The sequence below is a fragment of the Pelophylax lessonae genome, assembly GCF_965119305.1.
Source record: "Pelophylax lessonae genome assembly, chromosome: 10".
Taxonomy (NCBI): Eukaryota; Metazoa; Chordata; class Amphibia; order Anura; family Ranidae; genus Pelophylax; species Pelophylax lessonae.
In genome coordinates, this window is record NC_138777.1 from 135,243,225 (window position 1) to 135,254,657 (window position 11,433).

Consider the following 11,433-nt stretch of genomic DNA (forward strand, 5'->3'; position numbering starts at 1 on the left):
CTAGTTTAACTGAACAAATACAATGCATAGAGTATATACTCATATACAAACACACTATGACCGACACAAAGAATATACAATGTGAACCTTAATCTTTCATAATTACCCTTAGTGCGTCCTCCTGCTCTCCCATGCCAAACAGGAAGTCACTCTATCTCACCTTGGCTAATATAAACCCATATCCCAAAGCCTTGTATAGGGCTATTCTCATTGGTTCCGCTATCATGCCCTATTCCTCCCTGTGGGCGTATCTCCTCCGGGATTGGACACTTTCCTCCTCCCATAATAAGGCCTCTTTCTAACCACTCCTTCTCTGTTGGGGGGGGGAATTTATTCATAACTGTGGAGTAGCTCTGAAATTGCTACTTAAAATATGCAAGATTTATACTTGAGGCCTGTGGCCCACCCCTCAACAGATGGCTTATCCTCATTGCATATCTTAATGAGAGTCCTTTGAGATGGAGGTATACAAATCAGGGCGGGCATGTCAGTCTATTCATCCTAGCTCATTGGCCCCAGAATGTCTAGCTCCCAGAGATGTAATCGCAGGGTGACACTATCAGTATGTGTTTACATGTAAATAGCAGTTGCCCTCTGGTAGCTCAGGCATGCATTTTACATGGACTTGTTAAACCGGTTCCTAGAACTGACTGCCGACTGACAGTCACACAGCTTCATATAAGTGACACTCATATCTCAGCTAAATGTAAAATCAAAACTCGTACATGTATATATTTACATTAATATTTACAATCTCTAAAATGGAGATTTATACATAATCTCCTCATCATCACAACACAGTAAGGGAGATTACGCCTAAACGCCTAAGGCAACAGGAGGGAAAAATTGATGCCCATTTCTTACAGTTCCCAGCATCTCAGACTGCCACACTTGATTAAGGGTTTCTGTGTGTCTCTAGTAAAGCCTGCTTCAATGTAGCCAAAAAAACAAAACTTGTTACAAAAACTTGTTACAAAAACTTGTTTAGTGGGTGCTCAATTATTATATAAGATTGATGTAAGATCTCCAAGTCTTTTTTCCTATTGATATTTGATTGATGTTTTCCTATTTGGTTTAACCACTTTACCACCGGAGGATTTTCCTGCTAAAAGACCAGGGGTTATTTTGCGATTTTTTACTGCGTGACTTTAACGGACAATCGCGCGGTCGTGCGACGCTGTATCTAAACGAATTTCACGTCCTTTTTTTCCCACAAACAGAGCTTTCTTTTGGTGGTATTTGATCACCTGTGCGATTTTTTGATCACGCGCTATAAACAAAAAAAGAGCGTAATTTTTGCAAAAACAACAATATTTTTCACTTTTTTTTATATGAAATTCCCCCAAAAAAAAATGTAAAAATCAAAATTTTTTAAAATTTTCGGCCAATTTGTTTTACGCTACCTATGTTTGGTAAAAAAAATCGCAAAAAGCGTATTTTGATTGGTTTGCGCAAAAGTTATCGCGTTTACTAACAAAGGGAAAGATTTTTGTCATTTTTGGTGTTTTTTTTTTTAACGAGTAATGGCGGCGATCTGCGATTTTTTTTGCGGTACTGCGACATTGCGGCGGACAGATCGGACCCTTGACTGACATTTTTGACACTTTTGGGGGTACCAGTGACATTACTGCAGTAATCAGTGCTATATATATGCACTGTTACTGCAAAAATGACACTGGCAGGGAAGGGGTTAACAGTATTGGACAGGGAGGGGTTAAGTGTGTCCTAGGGGCGTGATTCTAACTGTGCAGGGACAGGTCTACTAGTGTAAAAACAAAGATCAACAGTTCTACATAGTAGAACTGTTTGATCTTCACTTTTACACAGGGAGAACTGACAGGTGGCTTGTTTACACAAGCCGCTCTGTCTTTCTCCCGCTGTACCGGCGATCGTAGTGTGACCGGCGGACATCGGGTCCGCCAGTCACACTCCCGCACTCCTCCGTGAACGAGCCGAGGCGGGCGCGCGCCTCAGCGGGCGCGCGCCCGCCCGCTATTGGCTCTGGAAGGAGTGACAGGCGAGCGACGTAGACCTACGTCACTCTGCCTGGCCGGGGCCGACTGCCGCAGTAAATATACTGTGCGCAGTCGGCAAGCGGTTAAGAACGGTACACTCCCTAAAAAATAAAAGAAAATACAAACATTTGAAATGTATTGGATTTTGCAGCGCACAGAATGTGCACAATACGCGCCAGATCTGGGGGTTTACCGTTACATATACAGAATGAGGTGACTGGCCTCAGGTGATAAACAAAGATGAAACATGTTCTACATAAATTGTATTTGTATATCTGCAGTCTTCTAATCAATTATTCAAAGTGCTAAAAAAATCTATAAGCCTTGTCTGGGGGAAAAAAAGGGGCAGACAGCTCTACAGCGCTCAGTAAAAGCTGATTGAGGGAAAGAAACATGCCCCTTCACACAGCACACAGGAATAGAGCTAAGGCTGTCAATCCCCCTCCCCGTCACTAATTTTCTTTTGGTGTCAGGAATAATTGGCAGAAGTGCTGCATGCTGACAGCTGCGAACAGAAATTACACTTCATTCATTCATTCATTCATTCACTTCACAAGTATAAGGCTCCATGCATACTTGCTTAAAAAATGCCCCTACCTATTGAGCATTTTGTATTTCTGCTTCCAAAAGCAAATAATGTCCAGACACACATTTCTTTTTTAAATCAGAAATGAAGTTTATTAGGCTTTGACAAACAAACACAGCCAAAATGCAAGTTAATAAAAATTATTTCAGGGCCTATATTTTCAATATATGCGCTATACAGGGTATACTACAATCAGAACAGAAATTACTATTCTGGTAACAGTCAGTAAGAAATGCAAAAACCTAGCACCAACCAAGTCCATGGGTGCACGACCAGGTACTGCTAGCCCAAGCACACAATTTTAGCCTAGAGACATTTAAGCTTCAGCAAAAAAATTTTAATTTTTTTTGCATTGACTGAATCAGACTGTTTGCTACATCCCACAAACCCACTCAACACACACAACATGTGGTGCAATTTTTCAGTATTTAGTAGGTGACACTACCTTTAAAAGACCACGTTTAAAACAGGGAGAGCTCATATGCTGCCATGAATTGCCATCAGGAAAGGAAAATGAAGGTAGGTATTTTAACCATTTTCCATTTTCCTGATGCCAACATGGCAGCATACATAAAAAGGAGGGCTAAAATGTAATCAAACTTTATTACAATGGACGTAGAAGCCTGGACCATCATTCCATTGAAGTCCATGCCCCAGGATCTTCCTTGTAACGCTGTTGGTAAGTGCACCACGCCAACTTGCCTGCTGTTTTGGAGATGTCTCCATAGGCAAATGCCCGAATTTAAAGATATAAAAATGGACCCAGCTATAAATGAGCCTGTATCACTTCTGGAGGCTCTTGCCTGTAAGTTTTCTGGATGACCTTGACTCTCTGAAATGACAAGGTTTTGCTGTAGGTTCCTCCTCTGAATTAGCCAAATGGAAACACCTTCCAGAGAATTTTAGACATCCAGTGTAGGTTGGTGTAGGTCTGCCGGAAAGGATGGAACCGCCACCCTGGGAACAAGGGAGCTCAAAGAGATATAGGCCCCAACTTGTCCAGAAGGAATAAGATCTAGGACTCTATAGATAGAGCATATACTCTGCCCCCTGAACTTATTGAGCCTCTTGATCTCTCACCCCACTAAGGAAATCAAGGACCACAATAAAAACCTACTGGGAAATGTTATTCCTCCTCAGGGCCTAGAAGAGGGTCTCAGGACCAACCTCGTGAAGTTGCGTTTAATGTTTTTTAAGTAATCAAATCTATTATGTTTCTTTACAAACACTGGAATATTCTGCAGAGAATAGTAGGTAGGAGTGGAGGGGAGAATCACAGTTCACACACAGACAATGAAACGACAGGAAGAGAGGGAGAGGGAGGAGGAGGTCCACTTTTATTAGTGTATTTTGCAAGAACCTATCATTAACCAAAAAAAATAACATTTATAAAAAATATTGCTAAAAATATGCACGTACAGCAGTGTAAACTTTCAGAGCACAAATAAATAAAATGTAGTACTGCCCTTCTAAAACTCTGCTGCTTTTGTTTTGGTTTTGTTTTGATAAACATTTAGCCCCCATTCACACTGGGGCGGCGCTACTTGGAGGTAGCGGTGCGAGCAGCGCGCCGCTACCTCGGAGCGGCCGCCGCGGACTTCGTAACATTGAAGTCTATGGCGGTCGCCTCCTGGTCGCCCCAAAGAAGCTCCGGACCCTTTTTCTGAGTCGGAGCGACTTGTGTCGCTCCTATCAGAACGGGTCTGCAGCTTCCCTATGGGAGGCGACCTGCGGCAACCTGTGAGGCGACCAGGTCGCCTCACAGGTCGCCCCAGTGTGAACGGGGGCTCAGGATACATAAACTAAGTAATTTATTTTATTAAAAACATCCCAGAGATTCTTCTAAAAGATACATTTTTTAACATGATTTGAAAAATATTTGAAAAGTAAAAAATGGTTAAATTGGTCAAAATCTTAAAGTCTTCTTTATGGACACCTGACCTCACCATAGTTACATTTTACTTGAAACCTTGTGTCAAAGATATACAGCCTTTTTACAAAATTAAAAAATAATGGTAGGTACTATGCTTTATTAATTCTTAAGCCAATTCTTACACACATTTGTGGAAACTGCAGAATTTAGCCAGAACATAATATTCATCTGCGTTTATCTGCGTTATCCCTTTGAAACATAAATAAAAAACATTATGTGATGTAAAAATTACACATAGCTTTGGTTTGAATGCCAAGATAATAATAAAATAAAAATACATAATATTTCACTGGTTGGTATTTATTACAGCATTCATGCATAATTCCCAGATCAGATCATCCTTTGCAGCTGTGTTAGTCAAAGGAGGGAGGACACATGACTGCACAGCAGCACTTCAGTTAGTTAAAAGACCTATTAGGCTGCCTGCAGCAATACACTGCTACTTAGCATTTTCAGCCTGCCTTAGAAAGCGCTATTGCAAGGTAAGAAACAGCATCAGATTCATAGTAAAAATAAACAGTTTGTTTTAAAACAAACTATATTACTGATTTAGGGTTTGCATTATGTGATTTTTTTATTTTGTGAAATGAATGCATGTACTTAAATTATTATTATAACTATTAAATTAGATGTTGTACTCAACCATTAAGATGTAAAGGTTGATTTATCAAAGGCAAATACACTTTACTTTAAGAAGAGATTTTACACTTTGCAAGATATTTTTTTTCACTGAAATTTCTGACTGACTTACATGATGTGTAGGCAAATTTGTATTTTTTTTTTTCAATTGATTTCACATATTATGTACAAAGTGACATTTTTCACCATTACCTCTGAAAAAAATCCTTTGTAAAGTGCAACTTCTCCTTAGATCATTTAGCAATCAATCGTGCTAAATCTACAAAGTTAAATCTATGTTGACATTATTTATGCTCTGAAAACCCCTTTAATTAAAGTCCATTGTGTAAGATAGTATTTATTTAAGATAGTAATTAATTATACTATTTATATATATATATTATTTTCAATATAATTAAAAGCTGTTTAAATAAGAAAATGTGATGTTTTTGTTAAGGCCTTTTTCCTCTGCAGTAAGTTAATGTAGTAATGTAGTTTTCTACATAAATTAGCAGTACATGGTCATTACGCTTTTTTATTTTATTTATTTAATTTTTTTTAGAGGCAGCCTGGCTTATAGTGAACACTCACTAAGTTATGGTCAGCCTTCAAATGTATTTATAATAAAATATATATATATGTTTGAGTAAAATAAATGATTTTTTAATATAAAGTGACCATGAAACAGTAATAGAAAATAAAAGAAGAAAGCTTTTTTTTACCGAGAGGTTTCACAGTTTCTTTTGTAATTTTTTTTTGTCTTCATGCTAAAAACACATGTGGCCAATTGTTTGATGTAAGTTGTCTGAATATTCTGAATCAATTTTATTTGATCTCATCAGGGAAGAATAAATAAATGGATTTAGGTACTTGGGGGAAATGAAAATACTGGGCTGGGAGGTATAAAAAGTTTCTACTTAGCTCTGAGAAATATGGGAAATTATCAATATCAGAGAATGTTATGGTATGGTGCTTGTTTTCAAAGCAACAAAATAAAGGGAAAAAAAACGTAAATATGTAAATCTAAATATTGCCGATTTACCTAAAATATCTTACTGATTAGCGTAGCTGGGAAAAAATAAATAATGCGATGTTGAGAGTAAGCATCAGACGTAATTAAATATTTGTTTGTACAGGCCAGTATTTAGCAAAATAAATATAAAAGAGAGAGATAAGACTGGAAAGTGAACAGAAGGAAAGTAATAGTGAGTTCATTCACCATCGGTCTAGGAAGTTATTATATTCTCAGAAATATACACCTAGAAGAAGAAGATAATTGTAGTCTAGCTTAACTTGGGATAAAAAAGTATATACGTAATATATATATATATAATATAATATAAAAAAAGTTTAGAAGAGTTTTAGAAAGTTGCAAAAAAATAATTATGTTGTGTCAGTTTTATACTTCTTATTTTTCTGCAAATGTTTATTAGATATTTTATAATTTTAGAACATTTTGGGCTTAGAACATTTTACTATAGCTATAAATGTACTTAGGGAGTTAGCAGTTAGTATTGTGTTGATCAACTGTTTCCTTTTCTGAGGTTATTACTGACACTCCTTTTTCTTCTGTTTTTCTCTGTTTTTTATTTTTTTTATTTCTTTGTTTACAGGAGGGGAGTTAATATTGCCCATAATTACAGAAGATTCCCTAGATACCCCTCCCATTGCTACTCGCTCCCCATTTATACCTCCTCCCCCTACATACCGAACTGTCCTTACTCTGGACACCACCAAAGATTCATTGAGTGTTCCTTCCAACCTGAGGCCACCATGCCCATCTGAGCAAGAAGATAGTGATTGCGAGGAGGGGATAGAGGTTTCTGGTTATGCCTCAGGGGAAGTATTTGAATCAAGTTTTCCTCCAACAGATGATGAGGACTTCTATACCAGTTTTCCATTGGTAACAGAAAAAACCCCACCATCTAAAACAGAGAGGAGAACTCCTGGCTCTCGTCCAAATATAAAGTCAGGAGGCTCAACGTCTTCTCCTTATGACCTTCTCACCTCCACCACATCCCCAGACCTTGTCCGGAACATCCCTGCGGGCAAAATGAATAACAGGGAACCCCTAAAACCCAACATAGACCAATATCCCAATATCCCTACCTCTTTCCAACTGGACAAATTAAATAAGCAAAGATTTCCATCTATTACATCATCTCCTAATTTCCACAATTTCCCAACAGCAAATCCTACAGGCTCAGGGGAAAAAGGATCACCTGGAGCCGTGGAGGTTATCAGGGAGTCCAGCAGCACCACGGGAATGGTTGTCGGAATTGTGGCAGCAGCAGCCCTTTGCATTCTCATTCTTCTCTACGCAATGTACAAGTACAGAAACCGGGATGAGGGATCATACCAAGTGGACCAAACCCGAAACTACATCAGTAACTCAGCCCAGAGTAATGGTGCTGTGGTAAAAGAAAAGACAGTGCCTGCCACAAAAACAACTGCTAAAAATAAGAAAAATAAGGACAAAGAGTATTATGTGTGAAACCCTAAAATAGATTCTCCCAACTATGGGAGTGGGGTTGGTCATCATCAAGCCAGCCATTCATTTGAGAAACTAGATTGGACTATGCTGTGACCAACCATTGACTAATCAACAGGTTAAAAAGTTCCTAGGTTACAAAAGCTATCCCCAGGGTTTACAAGATTACATTTGGTCAGCATTTTGAATGTCAGAAATTGCCAACTTATTGTACTGACTCTGCAGTATCTTACATGGAAATATTCACCGGCCTACAATTGTCCAAAGCTTGAGTGAATATCAATCTTCTATTACTTAAACAATCCAATCATCTAATGAAATCAATCAGAACAAAAGATGCATCCTGCACTCAGTACAACTAAGTGCTCAGTGCCTCCCATCTAAATTTTTATTCTCAGTCTCAAATTTAAATATATCCCTTGCCAAATATGTCTCTTCATATTCCTGTTTTCATGTGGATAAACAAAAATTCAAGATTTTCCCTTGTGATCTACCTGTCTCAGATTATTATAGAAAAAAACTATAATAAATGTTGGTTACTGCTAAATATAATACTAACTAAAAACACATGCAGGTGCCAGAGACTTTTTACATGGAAAGACTAGTTAAAGCCAGGGGGATGATTATTCCAATGTAATTCCTTACAACATGGAGTCATTATTGGGAGAAGATGGTAGCATGTTCAAGAGTTAAAGACTCACAAAAATGGTATGAAGACTGAGACCTTGGACTCTTCCTTCCTTTTTCCCTATAAATTCCCTGAAATTCTTCTCAAAGATCAAGGGTATTTCTATTCCGGTTTGTGTGGTGTTGTCTTGGTTTTTTTGAACGCTGAGCCGTGCGTTTGACTTGTACATGAACTAAATTTACTGCTCCACACCTTGAAGAAAATGTTTATCCCCCAGGATGTCCCCTGTATCACATGGAAAAGCTTATACCCCAGGATGTCTCCTTATATCCAGGAATTTACATAGACAATTAGAGGGGCTGGGATATTGGGGAACAGATCATCAGAATATCAATAAAGCAAATGTTACGGCCTCGTTCAGATTGTTGATGCAATTTATTTTTATTCTCTATTGGGATAACGTGTACAACCTATTATTTGCAATAGCGTTTAAAGGTGAAGCGCAAACTCACTAGAAGAGATTTTCCTACAAAAAAAAAACACAACTGTGCGCTGAAACTAATATGCTAAATATTGTTTTACCAAATCTAATCTTCTTCCAATTTAATAGTATTAGCTTCCGGTCGTTCAGTTTTTCAGATGTTCTAATTTTGTAAAAATTACACCTTAAAGCCGAGCAACCAATATTTCTCTTTAGTTCATCAACAGACACAGTGCTCCATAAACTCATGACTGCAGGAGTAGGACTTGGCAGAAGAAAAAAAACTCGACTCCTCGGCTTGCATATCCCTGCTATAGGCAATCAGTTTTTTTCTGTCTATTCAGACTAGGCTCCCTGCTGGGACATGCATACAGGTTCTGAGTCTTGTGGTGTTCACCTTCAAAATTCTCTGTCTGCACAGTCCTGTATACAGTTCTTTTAGCAGGAGAATACCAAGGTTTGTGGCAAGGTCACGGTTCCTTGGGCAGACACTGCATACGTAAGGCCAGTATCATCCTTGGCTCAAGCGTCTTTCATTGTTCCTGTAAAGGGCGAGGGTCTGTTTCTGTTGGCCATAAATGTCCCTTGGGAGCTACCCTTTCAGAGAGGACCAGTTTTTTTCTAGGGCTGATCTACCATTATGCTTTACAGTTGCTTGTTTTAATGGCACCACACCTGAGGGATAGCAGTTTGTCCCTACTGTGTTGAAGGCGAGGAAGTCAACGTGGAAAGCGTACATTTAAATCGTTTGGCACCTATCCTCGCTTTTTTTCTGTAGCTCGAATCTTAGCCTTTCTTCAATGAGGCATTGAGCAGAAAATTGCCTTCAAGAGCCATCAAAAGCCAGGTATCTGCCTTAGCCAATCATCTTATAGCGACCCCAAGCCAACTCTTTAGTTCATACCTTCTTTCAATTAGTTCAACATATGGTTCCGCGTGCAGTCTCTTTTGCCGCCATGGGATTTAAACAGATGTAATATAAAAAAGGTTTAGAAATGTTTTAAAAAGTTACAACAGAATTATGTTGTGTCAATTTTATACTTATTTTTTGGCAAATGCTTCTGTGTGTTTGTCCAGAAACCTAAAGTTGAGAATATTCAGGAGATTCCCTTGCCTACGTTATCCCAGAAGGAGGCATTCTTGGTGTCTATTACATTGGCCCGTAGGGTGTCTGATTTGTCGTCGGTCATTATTTGGGGATCCATAGAGATAAGATGGTTCTTCGTCCCTGTCCACCGTTCCTACCTAAGGTTGAAAGAAGACATTGTGTTACATTCCTTGTGTCCTAAGCCGACTCATCCCAAGGAATTTGCTCTACAAGTCTTGGGTTTGGTTTGAGGGATTCGGGCGTCCTTTCAGAGATCGGACTCGCTTTTTGTGGTTACACAAGGGCCAAGGAAAGGGCTGGTTGCTTTTTCAGCTACCACAGTGACTCAGATATTAAAGGTCTTAACCTTTCCAGGGCATTCTACTTGGACGCTTCATACTTCTTGGGCCTTCTGTCATCAAGCATCAAGTTTGCAAGGCGGCTACATGGGCGTCAGTGCATACTTTCACCAAATTCTACCAAGTAGATACTTTGGCTTCTGCGGATGCTTCTTTTGGCCGCAAGGTTTTGCAGGCTGCGGTTTAAGAGGGCCTGTTCCCTCTTGAGGAGTGTTTTTCTTTAAATTATTATTTTAGATGGGGCTCCTGTGACCCTGTTAGGGCTCTTGTGTTTAGCATTGTTTTTTTTTTCCCCACCCTTTTTTTTTGCTTTTGGACATCCCTTTAGTGATGGAGCGCTGTGTCCGTCAGTTAACTAAAGAGAAAAAATTTAACTCACTCAATTTCTCTGAGTTCGTCGGACACCCCTCTAAGAAGTTTTTTTATACTGCTTGTTATTAAGCTGAATGCCTATAGCAGAGGAATGCCTATGGGTGTAGCCAGTTTTTTTTTTGTTCTGCGATATAACCATACATGATATATGGAGTGTTGTGTTCGTAGATGAATGCAGAAAAATTTATTTTCCGGTGAGTACAAAAATCCAATTTTTAAAATGTGCAGTCAAAAATTGTCAATATTAGAGTCAAACTCTAACAAAACTCTGGTCAGCCATAATCTGATTTAGTTTGCTGCTCTTAAAAAAGCAATACATACTAATACAAAAAATACAAAATCAAATTCTAAAAGTGCTCATGTGCTCGGAAAACTAAAACAGCGTGAATAACGCATATGTAATAAAAAATGTGTGTGTGTGTACATGTTTGCATCCTTAAAAACAAGACATTTGACATAAAAAAATTTGTAGCAAATTAATATAAATAAATAATAGCATATATAAATTAAGATTTTGTACCTTGCTAAGCGAAAATACTAGATCTTGTTTTGATTTATCTGGACATCTGGAATGTAAACTTGCACATTTGTGGTCCTAGGCAAAATGATTTATTATGTTGTCTTTTTTTTTTTTTTTTAAACTGTAAATCAGAACTGGAAGAGTAGCGGAAATAAAATTAAATAAAAAATACACAAGTAAGAATAAATAAATAAACATATTTTAGTAAACTTGATATAAAATGCTAAAAAACAAAAAATATATATTATATATATTTTTTTAAATATAAAAGAAAAAAAACTTGCATAAATTTAATTCCTAGAGTCTGCAAAAAGAAATTAAAAAAATAATAAGCTGTAAATAT

General features: G+C 38.1%; 1 protein-coding gene across 10 annotated transcripts in view; it reads left to right on the forward strand.

Annotated features, from left to right (window-relative positions):
* NRXN2 (neurexin 2) overlaps positions 1 to 7,755 on the forward strand; it is a 2,537,771-nt gene extending 2,530,016 nt beyond the window's left edge. For 6 of the 10 annotated variants that reach the window (XM_082270627.1, XM_082270631.1, XM_082270630.1 and 3 more), the window contains one exon: positions 6,766 to 7,755. In XM_082270627.1, the coding sequence (XP_082126753.1) occupies positions 6,766 to 7,646 (881 nt within the window). In that variant the 3' untranslated portion in view covers positions 7,647 to 7,755. The remainder of the gene's footprint in view (positions 1 to 6,765) is intronic. The other 4 variants (XM_082270633.1, XM_082270634.1, XM_082270636.1 and 1 more) reach the window with 1 other exon arrangement.
* Positions 7,756 to 11,433: the final 3,678 nt, after the last annotated feature.